At 46.9% G+C, this 20510-nt stretch overlaps 1 protein-coding gene across 1 annotated transcript; it reads left to right on the forward strand.

The window, feature by feature from the left end:
• The first annotated feature begins 477 nt into the window (after window positions 1-477).
• On the forward strand, window positions 478-18984 carry LOC308590604 (cornifelin homolog A-like). Its single transcript, XM_081200802.1, has 4 exons — window positions 478-543; window positions 15231-15366; window positions 17134-17270; window positions 18660-18984. Exons 2-4 carry the CDS (start codon window positions 15243-15245, stop codon window positions 18747-18749), a joined length of 351 nt encoding a protein of 116 aa, XP_081056928.1. The 5' UTR covers window positions 478-543; window positions 15231-15242; the 3' UTR covers window positions 18750-18984.
• The last annotated feature ends 1526 nt before the right edge of the window (window positions 18985-20510 follow it).

The raw sequence follows: 20510 nt of genomic DNA on the forward strand, positions 1-20510 counted from the left end.
GCTAGTTGACTCAACTCAGAGAGAAGGGATGTGAATGGAAGTGATCAGGAACTCCCTGGTTATTTTTATTTTTTTAAATTGGGCTAGCAGGCCCAGTTTGATGAACTAAAGGTGGAAGGGCTTTAACATACAGGACGGTTTGCAACCTGGTGCTTCTCAGGTTGGTCTCCTGCTACGCTACATTTGGGGGGAGATTCCAGCTTTCTCACTTTCTTCCCACGATTGAAAATGATACCCAAAGCCCTTTCCAGTGTGAAGTTGTATGCAACAGTTATTTCCCAAAGCTTACTTTATCCGACCTCCCAGATGTCCCAATTTCCAGGTCCCCTCCTCCACCTTAAATACGGTAACTTGCTCCAAGGCAGGCTGCTGTTTTCTCCCTTATCTGCTCCTTCCCCACAGCAAATTGCTACTCCCCCCACTCCCCGCCCTTCCAACCTAGTACATATATATATAAGAGGCGCCAACAGAACCCCACCCAACTTGTTTCTTTACCCAAAGTCATCTGGTCAACACAGAACCTGAAGTTCCAGGGGGGAAAAAACCAGGTGAGCAAGGAAAGCTTTCACAGAAATATTAGCAAACTTTCCATTCATGACTGGCTGGTGTTTAGGGCAGCAGGGGCGGGGGGAAGCTTGCGACCTAAATGACAAATGCATGGCTTTTGGGGGGGGGGGTCTGCATTAAACTGTTCTGTGCTGCCCTTCAGACTTACTATATGTGCTTCCAAGCACATGGAAAATGCATACATGCCCTTTCGCTAGTCTAGTCATTTTCTGACTTTCTACTTTAAGAGGGAAGTGCTGGGATAGCTCAGTCGGTAGAGCTTTAGGCTCCTAATCTCAGGGTTGTGGGTTTGAGCCCCATGTTGGGAGATAAAATATTCCTGCACTGCAGGGGGCTGGACTAGAGGACCTTCGTGGGTCCCTTACAAATGCTACAATTCTGTGATTCCACATTGATATGTCCTGTGTGGCTTGCCAGGTAACCCTTGTATGTTGCAGGGGTGGGTTTAGGGCACATACTTGATGCATGCAGACTGCTAGCTAAGTGAGCATCACTGCCACATTGCATGAAAGTCGTAGACCCCTGGAACATATTGCAGGAGAAATGTCCTAGCAGTGAGCAAGCTATCTTCCGAGGAAGCTAAGCTGCCATGGGAAAGTTCCAAGGAAGGTGATTCTGGAGACTGATTCTGGGTGCAATTTGGGAACCACAACGCCACTTGCTTGCCTGTTGTCTGCAGTTGCTAGGCGATCACAACCCAACAGGTCTCTCCTGTTGTTTTCTGCAAAATGTGTGAGCCAAGTGAATATTGAGGAGATGTGTGCATTTCAGTATGGGTGGAAGGACAATGTTCCTGTTTGGTCAAGCATTGCTCAGTTGTTTGCTGTGTCTGAGGAAGGGAATATAAAGGGACTACTGAGAGGTTCCTGGTATAGTCTGAACAGGTAGATCAGCCTTCAGCTGGGCCAGCTGGGAGTGATGGGAACTGTAGTTCAAGACACTTGGAAAAACTGGGTGGGAACTGATTCAGGTATCATAAAGTGGATTAATAGTGGTGAGATCAGGATTGCCTGGTAGAGAGCAATGGAACTGCATTTAGAATAGCTATACCTCTTACATGAAAGAGTCCTCTATCTGAAGAACTGTCCAGCCCAAATCACATCTTAATTTTGTTGCTCATCAACAGCTGACACCCAGGCAAAGAACTGGCTAGCCTTCCCCACTATGGTGAGATCATAGAATTATAGTGTTGGAAGAGATCTTGAGCGTCATTTAGTCCATCTCCCTGCAGTGTAGGTTTGTTCCTGGCTTGCTTGAAGAAACCACAGATAAGTACAAACTTATTTCCTTGGAGGAAGCTGTTCTTGCAAGCCCCAAAAGACTGCTCGGGAAAAGGTTTTGTTGTTGTTTAGTCATTTAGTCATGTCCGACTCTTCATGACCCCATGGACCAGAGCACGCCAGGCACTCCTGTCTTCCACTGCCTCCCGCAGTTTGGCCAAACTCATGCTGGTAGCTTCGAGAACACTGTCCAACCATCTCATCCTCTGTCGTCCCCTTCTCCTTGTGCCCTCCATCTTTCCCAGCATCAGGGTCTTTTCCAGGGAGTCTTCTCTTCTCATGAGGTGGCCAAAGTATTGGAGCCTCAGCTTCACAATCTGTCCTTCCAGTGAGCACTCAGGGTTGATTTCCTTCAGAATGGAGAGGTTTGATCTTATTGCAGTCTGTGGGAAAAGGTTTAGATAGAAAAAGAACAGAAATAAATAAATAGCAGGCTGAGAGCTGAGCAATAGTAGGAAAAATGCTCCTCTGACAAGCCAAAGTCACACCTGTGTTGTTAATCCAAAGAGCAGCTCCAGTAAAGGCGGAAGACCTAGGAATATTTTGTGGGTTTCCTGGAGTCTCACGGCTATCTCAGGCTATTTAGGCAGAGACCAGTCACCTGCAGAAGTGACTTCAGGTTATCTTCTTCGTGGGAAGATGTAATGGGACTCGGGTGGGCTTTCTGGGAAGCACCGTTAGACCTCCCATGACGACACCCTTTTGGGACACTTTGCCCCAGCACACACTTCTTTTTGCCTAGTGAAGGCCACTTCGCAAATCAGTCTCCTTCCTGATGGCATTTAGACCCCAAAGCTCTCTTAAAACATCTATCAGGTACCCTGAATCCATCTCTGTAAAGAAGAAAGACAGGGGGTTAGAGATGCATTGTATTTGCTTAAATTAGAGGATTTAATTACAGCTACATTTAATTACAGCTACATTTTTCCATATATATTAAAGGTAAAGGGACCCCTGACCATTAGGTCCAGTCATGGGTCATGTGGCCAGCATGACTAAGCTGCTTCTGGCGAACCAGAGCAGCACACGGAAACGCCGTTTACCTTCCCACCGGAGCGGTACCTATTTATCTACTTGCACTTTGAAGTGCTTTCGAACTGCTAGGTTGGCAGGAGCAGGGACGAGCAACGGGAGCTCACCCCGTTGCGGGGATTCGAACCGCCGACCTTCTGATCAGCAAGTCCTAGGCTCTGTGGTTTAACCCACAGCACCACCCGCGTCCCATTCATATATATTAGGATATGAAAATTTAAGCAAATCTGCAGCCCGCTTTGCCCTTTGTTTAAAGCAGTGTTTCTCAGCCTTTTTCCAACTGTGGCCTCCTTCTGACCTCGTTTCCTTCCTGTGAATCCTGTGTTCTACCAGTAGAAAGGTAGCTGGATAAATGTTTTGTTCGTAAATAGAACATGTTTCTTTAAACTTTTTATAATATACACAATTACAAAAAAAATTATACTTTAAGAGTTTCTCAATCCATGGGACCCTTATGCTTGATGACCAAAAACAAGCTTTTTAAAATATCCGGTTCTATTGCTGTGAGTGATAAACAAATATCACCTCTGTCCATTATGTTAAGGTAATTCCATGTTAGACTGAGTAAACACCGTATTTTTCCGTCTATAAGACCCCCCCATGTATAAGACGCCCCCTATTCTTGTGGCAACAACCAATCGCCAGTCCACCCTCGGCACTATTCGTGTATAAGACGCTCCCTAATTTTTGACATTATTTTTTAGGAAAAAATCCTAGTCTTATACATGGAAAAATATGGTAATTCACATGACTGAAACCTGATTCTGCCAAATACGAAGTAGGAAATGCCATGAAAAACAAATTTGCTTTATCCCAAAGCTGTGGAAACTTTTAAGATATTCTGTTTTCTTTTTGATTCTTGGTCACTTCTCTCTTTTCTTCACTGCTCACGTCCCTCTGTAGCCCCCTAGACTCGTGCCGTGGACCCCCCATTTACACAATTTTCACCTGTTTCCCCCATGGAATATCCTGGGCGCCCCTAGGGGGCCATATGACTCCCAGTTGAGAAACACTGGTTTTAAATGATGGATAAACAGCCACCCAGCTGCACTGGGTGCAGTGAGATACAAAAGGATACTGGACAACACCCCAAGGTGGCAGCAGCTGAACTCCTTGAAAACTGGGTTTGAATCCCAGCTGAGCCATTGAAAAGGTTTGCCACCTCTTTTTCGGGCCCTGGTCCTACACAGTTAATGGCTGCCTGGCACACAAACTAAGGCGAAATATTCCAATGCATGCCCAGAGGGAAAAGGTCACTGCTTTAATTTCTTTTGTGAAGCTAGTAACCCACCCAATGAATCACTGGGTGTGCCTTGCACAACCCCTCAGTTTTCGGTATCTGCAAAGGGGTGTGTGTAGCCTTCTTGACACGGTTGCAAACAGTGCCAGATTTACGTATAACCTAAACAAGCCCTATAGCTTAGGGCCCCACTCTCTTGGGGGCCCAAAAAAAATTTAAAGGAAAAAAACTGGATGTACATTTCCAAAATATAAGATAGAAAACAAATAAAATAAAACCTACATACAGCAACAGTGTTTTGTTTTGTATTGTGTTAGGCTCCTATGATGTAACGGGCCACACCTGCTAACCTGCTCCCTAAAATATCACTGGTTTGCTCATTTCTATATATAGGATGCCTACATTCTGCATGTACAAATGGCTTTAGATATGTATTAGGTCCATAAATTACCATATAGCATATATTCAACACAAAAAAGCAGTGACAATTTGTTGTTGACAAAGGACAGCTGGACATATAAAGCTATTACCGTCAGTAGCTTAGGGCCTCATCAAACCTAAATCTGGCCTTGATTGCAAAGAATAATGGCGGGGTGTGTGTGTGTAAAGCACTATGCATGCTAAAACTGTGCAGTAGAAGCTATTTTTTAAAAAATAAAATGAATGTCGTGTAGACTAGCCCCTGAAAGAGAAATGCCAGGAGCACATACATTCATGTCTGCCTGTACCATGCAGAAGTCAGGAACTGCACTACAGTCCCAAGAAATCTAAACCGAATTGAGAGCTGAAGAACAGATACTTTTAAGTAAGCTGCATTGAAATCAATGGGATTTACTTTCAAGTAAATGTTTTTAGGATTGGACTTTTAAGCTCATTGATTTCAGTGGCAGTTGAGCACAGTTAAGTGCTTGATTCTCATTGATTTCAACAGGACTTTCTCTCCCATAAAATCCGGTGGCACCTTGGAGGCTAACTAGTTTATTGTGGCCTGAGGTTTTTCCTCCTCTAAGGAGATACATCTTCATGAATCCACATCTCTTAAAATGAGGTTACCAGCAGAGCAATAATAATAATATTAAAAAAAGTCCAGCCAGAAACGCCACTATCCTTTTAACAGAGGTTTGACATGTAGAGATCAGCAACCGTAGCTTTTAATAGCATGGAGTTAAATGTGATAAAACCTCTCTGTCAAAGGCATGGCTGCATCGAGACCCTGCTCAAAATTTGGCAACCTTGTTTAAAATACAAAAACATCTGGCAAATATAAATGGATATGCTTTTTGGCAATTCTCGGAAGGTGTCAGTTGTGGGATGAAACTAACACAAGCTTTGTCCTTAACAGAAAACAAAAAAAAACGTACCCCAGGCCTGAGTATATCCTTTGTGCCAGGGCAAACTCTGGTGACGGTAAATAATTTAGACACATTTCCTTGCTTGGGACACCAGCCAACACTTTCTTTTAGAAAGGTAACTTGAAGAGATGCCCTAAGGGTTGCTGTATAAACTGCTGACTTACGTGCAGATTAAAAATGGTGTTCCGTGCCAGTCCTGTTGGGTATATTACTATTATATCCACAACTCCCACATAATTTTCTTGTTCTGGGCCCAGTCCCAAACAAAGCCGATCCGGCTCTCATGAAAGGGAAGTTCCGTTCTTTTATCAAAATTGCGTGGACAGAAACTCCTGATAATGGCTGGATTGTACACACTATAGTTCCACCCTTAAATTTCCTCTAGTGCCATTGGTCCCTTTTCATTTCAGATAAACCACACGTTATCTGACAGCGTAACATGTTCCCCAGGGCTAGAACTACCAAGGATATGCGCCACCTGTAGGCAAGATCATTGGTGTTAAATAGTGGGTAGACATATCAGACGACACAGCGATTCTTCAAAGCAGCTCTTTATTTGTAAGCTGGAACAGAACTGAACTGAAGGGTTCAGCCAGCCTGCTTATATAGAGCTCCAGTACAACGTAACTGTAACAACTTTCTGCAACTATCCAATCAATGAAAGTCACTTTCGATCCCTTATTTGCATATGTGGACCTGAACTATCCACAGTATCCCCCTGCTGGCCCAGGGTGAGAACTTCAGTACATAACAATTGGAGACATGGCCACATTCATACCAAGCATTGAAAGCACTATGGTGCTTCTTTAAACAAACATGGCTCCCCCCCAAAGAATTCTGGGAGCTTTAATGCATTAAAGGTGCTGAGAATTTTGAGGAGACCCCTATTCCTCTAACAGAGCAACAACTATCAGAGTTCCCTGTGAAAAGGGATTAATTGTTAATCCAATCTGAAAATTGTAGCTCTGTGAGGGGAATGGGTCTCACCCAACGGGACGCTTAGCAAATTACAGCTCCCAGAATACTTTGGGTGACGCCATGACTGTTTAGAGTGGCATCATAGTGCTTTAAATATATGGTTGAATGTGGCCATAGTCTTTTGGTTTATTTGCAAGCAGCCCATATTTATTATTATTTATTGGATTTGTTAGTGGCTTTTCTTACAAATTAACTCAGAGGGCCCATCCACACCATACATTTAAAACACTTTCATATCCCTTTAAACAATCAACAACTCCAAAAGACTCCTGGAAACTGTAGTTTGCTAAGAGTTGTTAGGACACACACACACACACACACACACACACCTTCCACTCACAGAGCTATAATTTTCAGAGTGGTTTAGAAGGATTCTTTGGGGGATAAAAATATGTTTTAAATATATGGTGTGTACTCAGCGGTTCTATGTGAAAATCTGAAGGCACCCTCTGTTGACCCTGACCAATTTCCTCATCCTCAATCTCTTCCTTTCACAGACTTCAGCAAAGAGAGAGAGTGAGAGAGAGAGATTCTTTCGCAGAGGATATATATTTGCTATGAGGGTGTGAGCTTCTTGTCCTCTCAAGGCGTTTCCTGTATTGTTTGGAAATAGTTCTTCCACTTTGTATTTGGGGCCTTGCCCAAAATGCTCACTCAGATTGTCTGGGAACAAGCTAGATTTCTGCCTAAAATGTCTCCGTGCAACCCTCAAGGAGAGCAGAAAAGCTAAGACCATCTCAACGTGGCTTCAAACAAGAGCAAAAAATGGGTGGTTGGGGCCTGTTTGAGCAGATGCAGTTGTAGGAACACAGCCCGAGGAGGTCATACAAGGATCTCCGCAAGAGATCGGCTATCTGAGCACGAGTCTACCTTGTTGCCATGCCAACAGGTCTCCATCTTCCTCCACCCTAGCAAGATGCCATGAGGCAAAGGGAGTTGTTTTGAGGGCCATTAAAGATAGCAGCAGGATAGAACCGAGCCACCACAATCCACAGGGCAAGGGTCCCTTTGACCAAATCCCACAAAAATGAGCAGGAGCTGTGCAGCAAGACAGGCTGCGTACACAATACCAGCTTAAAACACAGCTAGGTCGTACTTTTTCTCAATTTGGATCGGAGGTGGTTTCTTGGGGGGGGGGGCGTGCATCAAAAGGCAGCATTTCCTGAGGAACGACATGGTTTTACACCACTTTCCAAGTAGTGGGAGTGGGAGCCAACCGGATGCAGAGTAAACAGGAGTGTGTACGCAGCTGCAGTGCCTGGTTTGCATGTCATTTGAAAGCCATGGTTAAGTTGAACTATCGTTTAAAGACTAGGAAACAGCAGACACTGTAGCTGCTTCATTCTTCCCCCTGCCAGGTGCTAAGCGATGGTTTAGCTTAGTATTACATCAGAACCCCAGGTTTGGGATTTATGTCTCACTTTAAGCAAAACACAAGTTGTAACCATTGTTAAGTTGTGGGTGAACATATCAGACGACACAGCGATTCTTCAAACAGCTCTTGTTTATTCAGAGGCCAGAAGGAAACTGAACTGAAGGGTTCAGTCAGCCTGCTTATATAGAGCTCCAGCACAACATTACTGTAACAACTTTCTAAAACTATCCAATCACTGAATGTCACTTTCGATCCTTCATTTGCATAACTATCTACAGTATCCCCCTGCTGGCCCAGGGTGAGAACTTCAGTACATAACAACCATGGTTTGTTCTTGGCCTACTGCTCATGGTTTGGGGGGAAACAAACCATGAGCCAGGGTTTGCATGTAATCCTAAACCAGGGGTCTGCAACCTTTAAGACAAAAAGAGCCACTTGGACCCGTTGGAGCCGCAAAACTCGTCATTATAAAAATAACTTTTTTGTCACTTTTTAAAATTATTTCTTTGTTTGACCCCTCAGAATTACTCCTCCTCATAGAAATAAACGTTAAATTAACAAGTTACCTTTTTTGTGTGTGTGTTCTTCACTCCCCTTCAAAACAGTGACCAGCGTACACGCCCCCTTTCAATGCAGTGACCAGCGTACATACCCCTTACAATGTAGCGGGCGGGCGGGAAGGTGACGTCGGGACGGTGCGTGACTAACGCACGCACCGCCCCCATGTGACGTCACAGCCAGTACAGCGCCCACCATAGTGGGGAGTGTCGGGGCTCACAATGCGCCTCCTCCCCTCGCTAGTATCCGCCCTGGAGCCGCGGTAAAGGTGTAAAAGAGCCACATGTGGCTCCGGAGCCGCGGATTGCAGACCCCTGTCCTAAACCAAACCATGGCTTAGCTCCATGCAGTGCAGTTAGCAGCAGGGAAGGAGTGAAACCGCCATTATCCCCGCCGCCATGGACCAGCAGACTGCACACTCACACTTCAACCACAATTAAGCTTAACTATGTGTTAGGGATTGATTAGCTGCTTGTGCGTAAAATCGTGCTCCCTCAGAGTTTGTGCGACCCCACAAACCTCAGTGTGTGACGGAGCTCCTCAGACATGTCTGCTCTAGTCACTAGTAGAGTCCGACAGTGGCTGTCTGCGGAAGCGTTTCCAGCAAAGGAGCTCCTTAACGGAAACGCGTCTCCTGGACTCACGGCGTGACAGTTTCCGGCGAGGTGTAGGTCTCCCTATGTGAGACTCAGATACCTCCCCACTGTTTTCGCTGGAAGCGTCCCGGAGCCCTCCCTCCTGCTCACAATCCCTCAGAGAATCACTCCTCCCCCTGCTGGTGCCTGCTTCAGCTGTTGAGTCTCTTTCTTCCTCCCTGAGCCCCTCCACCACCTGATGCTCCGATGGCAGTTCCCTGACATCCACCTCCCCTCCAGGGCCCCCCTCACCCCCTCCCATTACCTCCCCTCTGGGAGGTGAAGGGCTAAAACCCCGAAAAGAATCTTCCTCATCTTCAGACGTCTCGAACAACTCCCTCCATCGATCGTCGTCCTGGCTCGCTGAATCCTCTTCCTCTTCAGAATCTGGGAACCCCTCCAACTCCTCTTCCTCATCGGTGGTGGCAAAGTATTCCCTTCGGAACCTCGCTACAGGCTGAGGTTTACGTGGGAACCTCTGATGAAAAGTCTCTATTAAAACTTCGTCATTGACATCCTCTGCCCTAACCCAGGTGTTTTCCGACTCCGGTTCCCCTTCCCACATTACCAAATACTCTACTTGATCTCCCTTCCACCTGGAATCAAGGATCTCCGCTACATGGTAGCTGTGTTCCTTCTCCTCCATTGCTGGTCCCCTAGTGACCCTCCCTTCACTGTCTCCTCTATACGGTGACAGCAACGACCTGTGAAAAACTGGGTGCAGCTTCATGTGGTTCGGTAACCGGAGTCTGAAAGCCACTGGGTTGACCTGCTGCATGACTTCAAACGGACCCAGCCTTTTGGGTCTTAACTTCTTACAACCTCCTTTGAATGGCAACCCTTGGGTTGACAGCCACACCTGGTCCCCCACCCTAATGCTTTCACCTTCTCTTCTGTTTTTGTCTGCCTGCCTCTTATATTCCTCCTTAGCCCTGTTTAAGTTGAGTTGGAGCTGGCGATGAATCGCTTCCATTTCTTCAACGAACTGTTCTGCAGCTGGAACGCTCCAGTTCTCCCCTTCCCCCCCTGGGAAGGCTCTGGGATGGCACCCGTGATTAGCCAAAAAGGGGCTCATCCCCGTGGACACGTTCTCTGCATTGTTGTAGGCAAATTCTGCCAACGCCAGCTTCTCCACCCAATCATTCTCTCTGTCATTAACGTAACACCTCAAATATTGCTGGAGAACCCCATTTGCTCTTTCCGCCTGCCCGTTGGTTTCTGGATGACGGGCCGTTGAGAAATTAACCTCTACATGCAGTAAGCTCATGAGCTTCCTCCAGAACCTGGAAGTAAATTGTTTTCCCCGGTCTGAAACCACCCTCAAGGGGGCGCCATGCAGCCGAAACACATTCTCTACAAACAATTTGGCTGTTTCTTCTGCTGTGACCGCATGTGAGCAGGCTATAAAGTGGGCCATTTTAGTTAACAGGTCTACCACCACCATGATGGCTGTTTTCCCTCTAGACCTTGGCAGATCAGTCATGAAATCTATTGCCACTGCTTCCCACGGTCTTTCAGGTGTGGGCAGTGGTTCTAATAAACCAGCCGGCGCCCGCCTCTCCCCCTTGGCTCTTTGGCATTGTTCACACCCTCTCACATACTCCCGCACATCTTCCCTGACCTTGGGCCACCAAAATTCCCTAGTAACCAGCCACATGGTCTTGTGTTGCCCAAAATGCCCTGCTGTGGGACTATCGTGCAACTGCTTGAGTACCTTCTCCCTCAATTCCCCTTCGGGTATATATAACGCTCCCTTGTAATACAATGCCCCATTTCTCTCCTCAAAACCACCGGGTTTGTCTTCCTCCCTCCTGAGACCCCTGAGTTTGTCCTGGGCGTATGCATCAAGCACCGTACCCTCTACCAATTCCCTTTGTCCCACCAAAGTCGCCCCACACACCCAGCGATCCTCTGGGATGATATGGGTTTCTTCAGGTGCTCCCTCCCCCTCCAAATATTCAGGTTTGCGTGAGAGAGCGTCCGCCCTAACATTCTCTGGGCCTGGCACGTAACAAATCTCAAAGTTAAATTTGGAGAACTCCTGGGCCCATCTCAACTGCCTTTGGTTGAGCACTCGCGCAGTTCTCCAATACTCTAGATTTTTATGGTCCGTGCACACTTGCACCTTATGTTGTGCACCAATTAGCAGATGCCTCCATCTCCGGAACGCCTCATGAATCGCAAGAAGTTCTCGGTCGTACACCGTGTAGTTCCTCTCGGATTTGTTCAGCTTTCGCGAAAAGAAGGCACACGGTCGCCACTCTGACTCCTCCTTTCCCGGCTGCAGAAGAAGCACCGCCCCTATGGCTCTGTCAGATGCGTCTGTTTCGACCCTTAGCTTCCTTTGTAAATCCACATGCAGAAGTTGTTCTTCAGAGGCGAAGGCCCTTTTCAGCTCCTCAAACGCTCGCTCCGCCTCCGCCGTCCATACAAACTTCTTTTTACTGCTGAGACAGTCAGTAATGGGCGCCGTCAGATGGGCGAAGTTGCGGATGAACTTACGATAAAAGTTTCCAAACCCTAGGAACCTCTGCACATCCTTCTTGGTTTTTGGTGTTTTCCAGTCCAGCACCGCCTGCACCTTGCCGGGATCCATGGCCAATCCCTTGTCTGACAGGCGGTACCCCAGGAATTCCACCTCCTTGGTATGAAACTGACACTTCTCCAGTTTCACCCACAGCCTGTTGGCTTGCAGTCTCCTCAACACTTCTCTGACGTCTCTCACATGTTGCTCCTCATTCTCCGAATACACCAACACATCATCTAGGAAAGCAACGCAATTCTTGTAGAGCAAAGGGCCCAGTACATGGTTCATAAAAGATTGAAAGCACGCGGAGCCTGCTTGTAATCCAAATGGCATAACGAGATATTCAAATGCCCCCAAAGGGGTAAACATGGTGGTTTTCCATTCATCTCCTTTCCTTATGCGTATCAGGTTGTACGCCCCCCTTAGATCCAGCTTTGTAAAAATCTTTCCCTTCCGCACCCTGGTCAAAATATCATCAATCCTGGGCATAGGGAACACCACTGGTTCAGTCACTGCGTTCAACCTCCTAAAGTCACATACAAGTCTCGGCTTGTCCGCGTTTTTTTTGTCCACAAAAAACACTGGGCTACCCCCCGCTGCTTTGGACTCTCTGATGAAACCTCTCTTCAGGTTCTTGTCAATAAACTCTCGCAACTCCTGCATTTCCCTGTCTGACATGGCATACAACTTGCCCACAGGAAGCTGTGCTCCAGGGAGTAAATTGATCTGGCAATCAAAGGGCCTATGCGGGGGTAGTTGGTCAGCTTCCTTCTCGCTGAACACGTCGCTGAGATCTGCATACTGTGGTGGTACCTTCACCTTCTCCATTACTTCAGTCCCTGCTAGGGTGGCTTGGGCCCCTGCTGAACCCTTTCCCCCTTTGCAGTGTTCTAAGCAATGTGCTGAACCAAAGGACACCACTCTTTGATGCCAGCCAACCAGCGGATCATGTAGAGCTAGCCAGCTCATTCCCAAAATAATGGGAGCGCCTCCCAAGGTGGCCACATTAAACGCTATCAGTTCTGTGTGCCTTGCCACCCTCATGATCATTGGGACCGTCTGCAAGCTGACTCCTCCTCCCAACAACTCCCTGCCATCGATCGTGGTCACCTGCAGGGGGTTGCTTAAAGGGATAGTCTGTATCTGGTGTTCAGCAGCAAACTCCTTGCTCATAAAATTGCAGGAGCTGCCTGAGTCCAATAGCGCCTTTATTTTTAGGGGGTGTCCATTTTGCAGCTCTAGCAACACTTCAATCACTAGAGCAGGTCGAGGAGCTTCTGGCACGGGCACTTTCACTGCTCTTTGGCCTGGCTGCAGTGCCCCGATTGTGGCAACCAGGCGTTGGCTTTTACCTGCTCCGTCTCCCCCTGCTCTTCCCCCCTCAACAGCTCCCACCATCCCTTGCCATTCCTTCCTCTGGGGGCAGACTCTGGCAAAGTGGCCTGGCTGTTGGCAGAGATAGCATTTCCGGGCGCCCTTTCCCTCCTTCTTAGCCCCCTCGCTGGGTTTTGAAAATGCGCGCGCGCGCGCTGTCCCGATTTCCATCGGCTCTGCCGGCGGGAAAGCTGGCTCAGGAATGTCTGGAATGCGGAACTCCTTCCAACGTTCCCCTCTCCCTTCCCGCCTCTCCAAGGCTCTTGCCTCCTGACGCGCTCCTATGGTCAGCGCAGATTTGGTCAGCTGATCCATAGACCCCGCCCTGGGGCTCCGTGACAGCTCGTCTTTCACAGCCGACGAAAGACCTTCTTCAAATAGCATCTGAATGGGTGCCGCCGATAAATCCCAACCCAGTCTGTGAACCAGCATGGTAAACTCAGTCCAGTACTCACGGACAGATCGGCTTCCCTGCTTGCAAGCCATTAGCTGTCTGCGCACCACCCCTTCCTCAATATCGCTGGAAAACATGATATCCATTGCACGAAAGAACTTCATCGTGTCCTTTAGTACGTCATTGTGCGTTGCCATCAGGGGTCGAACCCAGTCTCTCGCCCCCCTCTCAAGATGCCCAATCACGAAAGCAACTCGTGATTCCTCATCAGGGAATTCATCAAACTGCACATTAAGTGCATATTGCATCTCTGTCCTAAAGGCATGGTAATCCTTGGGGTCCCCCCCAAACTTCTGCACCAATCCTGGTACCTTTCTGGGGAACTGAGTGGCTCTCCCCTTCTTGTCTGCATCCTGAGCCCTTCTCTCCTCCAGCCTCGCCGTCTGCAGCGCCAGTTGGACCTCCAACGCTCGGTATCTATCTTCCAAGCTTGGACCAGCCCCAACCCCAGCTCCTCCGGTTCCGGTTGGTTCGCTCATGATGCTTTCTCTTGCACAGGCAGCGTACAAAGACTGTCGGACTGCTGTTAGGGATTGATTAGCTGCTTGTGCGTAAAATCGTGCTCCCTCAGAGTTTGTGCGACCCCACAAACCTCAGTGTGTGACGGAGCTCCTCAGACATGTCTGCTCTAGTCACTAGTAGAGTCCGACAGTGGCTGTCTGCGGAAGCGTTTCCAGCAAAGGAGCTCCTTAACGGAAACGCGTCTCCTGGACTCACGGCGTGACAGTTTCCGGCGAGGTGTAGGTCTCCCTATGTGAGACTCAGATACCTCCCCACTGTTTTCGCTGGAAGCGTCCCGGAGCCCTCCCTCCTGCTCACAATCCCTCAGAGAATCACTCCTCCCCCTGCTGGTGCCTGCTTCAGCTGTTGAGTCTCTTTCTTCCTCCCTGAGCCCCTCCACCACCTGATGCTCCGATGGCAGTTCCCTGACACTATGGTTTATAATTAAATGCAGATAAAGGGAGGGGGCTGGCCAAAAGCCTCAAAGTACAGGCCAGGATTGGTGAGTGCATACCCTCCAACAATAGGGACGTCTTGTTCCATAACAATAATGATAATTTTATTAGTTATACCCTGTCCCTCTGACATGGTTGCCCCAGCCATTCTGGACAGCTTCCAACAAACATAATAAAGCATTAAACATTTAAAAACTTCCTCATACTGTACAAGGTTGCCTTCACATGTCTTCTAAAGGTTGTATAGTTACTTTTCTCCTTGGCTCGGGGGGTCACATAGCTCCATACCCTCTCTAATGAAAATAGGGACGTCCTAAAGAAAAGCGATAGGGACACGGGTGGTGCTGTGGGTTAAACCACAGAGCCTAGGACTTACCGATCAGAAGGTTGGTGGTTCAAAACCCCGCGACGGAGTGAGCTCCCGTTGTTCGGTCCCAGCTCCTGCCCACCTAGCAGTTCGAAAGCATGTCAAGTGCAAGTAGATAAATAGGTATCATTCTGGCGGGAAGGTAAACGGTGTTTCTGTGCGCTGCTTTGGTTCACCAGAAGCGGCTTAGTCATGCTGGCCACATGACCCAGAAGCCGTCTCCGGACAAACGCCAGCTCCCTTGGCCTATAGAGCGAGATGAGTGCCGCAACCCCAGAGTCGTCCGCGACTGGACCTAATGGTCAGGGGTACCTTTACCTTTAAAGAAAAGCGGGACATTTCAGGATCAAATCAGAAACCAGGACTGCTTCTGTAAATCTGGGACTGTCCCTGGAAAATGGGGACACCTGGAGGGTCTGTGAGTGGGTTGGTTCCAAGGGCTCACCATTACCCAAAGCACATTAAATCCCACAGCTGGGACCTGGGTCTGATGGTGGGGAATAACAGGAGCTCTCCTGCCTCTCCTCTCCACTTTCCAGGAGCTGACATGGCCTATCAGACGGAGTTCATCATCGATGCCCAGCCACAAGCTGCTGGCGCCAGCTACACTTTGAGCAACCAAGGGGCCTGGAATACAGACCTGTTTGACTGCTGTTCCGATATGGGCATCTGTGAGTAATTGGGGTGTGTGTTGGCGGCTAGCAGTTCCTTTCTGCCACTCAAGTGGTAGGCTGTACATGAGAAGAAGGAAGGAGGGCTAATGAGCTGTCTGTCAGGCAATCAGAAGAGCCAGAAAACTCAAGATTTTGCCACGGGGCTGCCCTTTCCCTGCCTGCCGTCCCTGGAAAGAGCAAGATTCTTGAAATCAAAAGTTAGCCAACCTAGAAGGGGCGAGGGATTGGTTGTTGCTAATACGTGTGGCTATTTTTATTACCGGCACTTGCAGCAAACCGTTACAGTGTGGAGTGATCTGGTACAGGGTCCCAGCCAGGCATGCCCTTTCCCTGGATACTCCATTACCCATTTCTCCCAAGGTCTGTTCCCCGCCCACTAGTCAAAAAGCATTCTGTTCCCACTGAGCATGTTCAGTCTGCACTGAGTTGTTGTTGGGGTTTTTGGCCCCCTCTCGCCCCCCAAGGATTTTTCTATGTCCATGAAACTTGGTGTTCCTTCAAAACAGATGGCACCTCCCTCATGGGCAGTGCGTGCCTTTTTTATATTGTTACTTAAAACCGCTTGGGGCAATGCAAGAATTAGGAATAGCACGGGCCCTGCCATCAGATTCAGCATCTAAACGTAATGGCGAGCGGCACTGGGGAGAAAACGAAAATACAGGGGAAGAAGTAATTAGGAAGAATGAGGTGAAGCATTAGGAAGAAACAGGCCGATGGAAGGAATCTTCTGCATTAGGCTTATGCAGGAAGCTTAGGCATTGGGAGACAGTGATGTGTAGTGACAGACTGCAACTGGAGTGTGACAGCATAGGATGCAAGTGCGACTTGCACTGTGCAAAGAAAGGGAGGCAAGCAAACCAACTTAGCCTGGGGTCAGCAAACTTTTTCAGCAGAAGGCTGTGCCTCAGACCTTGGGGGGGGGGCGGACTATATTTTGGAAAAAAAGAAATTAACAAATTCCTATGCCCCACAAATAACCCAGAGATGCATTTTAAATAAAAGGACACATTCTACTCATGTAAAAACATGCTGATGACCGGACCGTCCACAGGCCAGATTTAGAAGGGGATTGGGCCGCATCCGGCCCCCGGGCCTTAGTTTGCCTACCCATGAGCTTAGCTAACCCCTCCTCCTCCTTAACCTCACTGCTGCCACCAAGTGGGTGTTTTTTATTTTTATCTCGCTGGCTCCACCAAACAGCTTTTTAATTCTCTGGATTCAACTGGCCCAACCTACTAGTTAGCGTGGTATGGCAATTAGACATGTTTTGAATAACTAGCCCCCAGACCATTCCGCCTGCCCCCAAAACCCAAAACATTCATTTACCGTATTTTTCCATGTATAAGATGTCCCCATGTATAAGATGCCCCCTATTTTTTGAGCCCCAAATTAAGAAACAATTAATTGCAACATTCTGTGTATAAGACGACTCCCAATTTTAAACTTTAAAAATTTGGGGGGGAAATATCGTCTTATACACAGAAAAATACAGTACTTAAAGTAATGCATGATTCTATGAAAGCGGAGGTGGTCATCCAAATTGGTGGCCTTCACCACCTCCTGCAATTGCGAGTTCCATAGTTTTAAGTCTGCTCCACCTTTTACATGACAGCCTCTTCGGACTATAATCTCTCCCCTTAACCTTCCTTTCTCCCAGCTAAACACATCCATATCCCCTATAGGACTTAGTTTCCAGAGCCCTCACTGGAAATCATTTGCCTTCCTTCGGATACATGCAGAATGCTTCTGTCTCCCTTCCTCCAGGTCTCTGTGGTACCTTCGTTCCGTGCATCCTTGCCTGCCGCGTGTCAGAGCAGGCAGGTGAGTGCTGCTGCCTCCCATACCTGCCTGGTACTATCGTTGCTCTGCGGACCAGTGTGCGCGAGAGATTCCACATTGAGGTGAGATGTGGGAAGTCAAATAAAGATGGGTGTGGGGAGAGGGGTTGGGGTGGTAGTTAAACTGATGGGCTGGCCGGGGTTGGGGTTGGGGTGGAGTTGCTTTTCTGCTCCAAAAGAAAAGCCCAGTCTGTTTTAATGAATACCTTTTTATAGGTTCGAAATTAGGCACGGGGAATCTGATTCAGCTCACGTTTAAAAGCAAACCCTCCCAATTTGCATTTTCTGACACAATGCACAAACCAAAACGCAGCCGTCCTTTGAAATTTGCACTTCTCTGAATGTTGCAACGCAGTTCGAGCAATGTGAACAAAAATGCAAATACTAGGGCAAGGTGTGCATTGAAATGCGTATATTACTGCAAAGGCCATACAAAAATGCATTATGTATGGGAACATATGTGTAAATTAGGCAAAACTGCATACAAACTATATTAAGAGAAATTTGCACCAACATGCTAATGAGTTTCATAGCAACTTAAAAAAACAAAAACCCTGCAAACTGATGTGGAAATGTGGAGAACTTAAGACTGGGAAAATTTAAAAAATGAGATAAACCAAAATTGACAGATTTGCCCATCCTTACTCAAAATATGTTGGTACATAACAAGCTAGTTATGTACCTGAAACCTACCAAGGAGGAAGACACAACAGGGGTGGATGGGCTGGGTAAAAGTAGTAAATCATCATCTACCCATTGCTGGTTTTCTTAGCATGATTAGAGTTCCTTAGGGCTGCCCAACTTTTCAGCTGACCATTGGAAATCTGGCTTTTAGCAGCAGCTTGATGCGCAGGCACGATCAAGTGACAATGTTTTTCTTTTCCGTTAAAACCTTTATTTGCTGACTTCTGCATATTACACCACTACTATATGCATGAGGACGTCCCATGCCATTTTATTCTAGTCATTTGGCAGTATTTGATGGCAGGGATTAATAGGAAGGGAGGGCCTCTTCTGTGGTGGCCCCCTGTATTTGGAATACTCTCCCCAGAGAGGCCTGCCTGGCACCTAAGTTGTTTTCTCTTATGCCCCAAGTGAACTGCCCTTTATTTTCCTGATGGATGTTGCTTTTGAATTGACTTTTATCATTGATTTGGAACTCATTGGGAAATTGAACCTTGCTCACAAGAACTGGAAACAATTGCATATTCAAAAGTAAAGTGCTCTTGCAATTTTTTTAAAGTGCTATAATAATCAATGTGTGGGCGGTGTGCCTTTGCTGAACCAGCTCTAAGGCTGATTTGCCTGAGTTTGGCTGAAATGAATCCCTAGATGGTTAGGAATTTCAGCCTCTGTCTCAGTTACAAGCCAGTTTTGTCTCTTGGGAGCAACACAACTTCACTTGCCCCCGACCTTCCATTTTAACGCAGCCTCTTTGTTTCCAAAACCCAGGGCTCCATTTGTGAGGACTGGGTGGTCATGGCCTGCTGTCCATTCTGCGGCCTCTGTCAACTCGCCCGAGAGCTGAAAAACAAGAACTGAAGCAGAGGGGAAGCTGGCAGACATTCTTCACTCCTGTAGGGAGAACGAAGTAGCTGGATCAATGGCAGTGAGGGACGGAGGCCAGCTTCTGAACCCAGAAGCGTATCAACTGCAGAGCAAAAGACCTATTGTCCTTGCACAAGGAAAGAGGAAAAGATACGGCTCTCCTCTGTTCAGCCCCTGGGGTCATCCCACCTTGAAAATTGTGTCAAAATAAAATAATCATTGTCTCAAACTGCATGAGTTGGGCTGTCTTTGTTTTTTGGAAGAATGGGTTAAGTGAGAATCAGTGTGATCCCCTGGCCCAGTAGAAGACTTAGGGGTGCCAATTGGTCAGGGGGTTAAGAAAAGGCAACCTGGCCTGCTCCTGTCTGTCTAATCAAGGACTCATATACAGAAATCAGCCCATGAAGCCTTTTTTATGGCATGGAGGGAAACTTCTGGGAGTGGCAGAAGTTCTCAGGTTCAATCCTTGACAGCCTGAGTTGAAAGGGTTAGGGCTAAGGTGATGGGAAAGACCTCTCCAAGAGCAGACCTACTGAGCTAAACCAGAAGAATAGATAGTTTGGCCTGATAGAAGGAAGCTTCCTTTGATCAGCTTTGAGGATTGAACTCAACCAAGTGCAAGAATTGTGAAACACAGACAATTGCACATTCCGTGCCTGCTTAGCCGTGCAGCCAGTTTCTTCCCTATCCTCTGTTGCTTCACCTCTGGTGATCGTAGGCGCCTCAGGGCAAGGACTACCAACAAGGATGGAGCTAAATAAATAAATGATTATCTCAATTGAGTACAAAGGAACTTAATGCTATAAATTAACAGGCCCAACTGAACCATCCCATATTACCTTCTGAGACAGCGTAATCCTATGTTCATATACTTGGAAGTAAGTCCATCGGCATTCAGCTGGGCCGAGGTAATGTGCATAAGAGCAGAACCTCTTTATCGCCACTGTATTTTCATGTGTCTTACAGCCGCAATGTGAGGTCAGGGTGCCCTAAAAGGTGTTTAAAATATTCTATAAATAAAATAACAGATAAACAGTTAAGGTTTGCAAAGCTGAGGGAAGATTAACTACTCCATTAAAAACAAAGGATAGGTCTGATAAGCAAGAAAAAAATATAGTCCTTTATCCTCGATCCACCAACAATTAATACAAATGCATGTGTGCAACCATAGCTGCAAGAATGTTATTTGCCCCGAAGTGGAAGGATGAAGAGGTCACGAAGAAAGAAGATTGGATACAGAAACTTAATGGAGTTTGCAGAAATGATGAAAGTTACCGGAAGAATAAGAAATCAAGATAATAAACTTTTTAGAAAGGAATGGAAGTGGTCTAATGAGTATTTACAAACAAACTGTAAACAGACCAAGACATTGGTAGGATTATTGTGAAAACCTGCAATTATAGATATAGCTATAGATATAGCTATAGCTATAGATATAGATATATAATGTTGCTGCTGCTGCTGCTGCTGTTGAATTTGCATACTGTCCTTCATCTGAAGATCATAGGGCAGTTCAAAACATAAAAATATATGAGAGATATTGACTAAAAGAGTAAGTTAAGGCAATCTGTAGTATGCAGGAAAGGACGAAAATAAATGTAAGGAACCGCAGAAAGAGGGGGAAGGGAGTCAAAACTGAAAATGTTAAAACTTGGTTAAATAATTGTTGTAAATTATTATTGTTATAAACGAAAATTATATTTTTTAAAAAAAGTAATACAAACAAGGAGAAAATGAAATACTTATACTGCAGAA

This window comes from Podarcis bocagei (assembly GCF_964188305.1).
Source record: "Podarcis bocagei genome assembly, chromosome: 7".
Taxonomy (NCBI): domain Eukaryota; kingdom Metazoa; phylum Chordata; class Lepidosauria; order Squamata; family Lacertidae; genus Podarcis; species Podarcis bocagei.

Bases quoted from the DNA above. Each gene is read 5' to 3' on its own strand.
- LOC308590604 (XM_081200802.1), top strand. From the start codon at position 15,243: ATGGCCTATCAGACGGAGTTCATCATCGATGCCCAGCCACAAGCTGCT. The intron at 15,367-17,133 runs GTGAGTAATTGG...CCCTTCCTCCAG, and splicing joins CTGTTCCGATATGGGCATCT to GTCTCTGTGGTACCTTCGTT. The intron at 17,271-18,659 runs GTGAGATGTGGG...TCCAAAACCCAG, and splicing joins GCGAGAGATTCCACATTGAG to GGCTCCATTTGTGAGGACTG.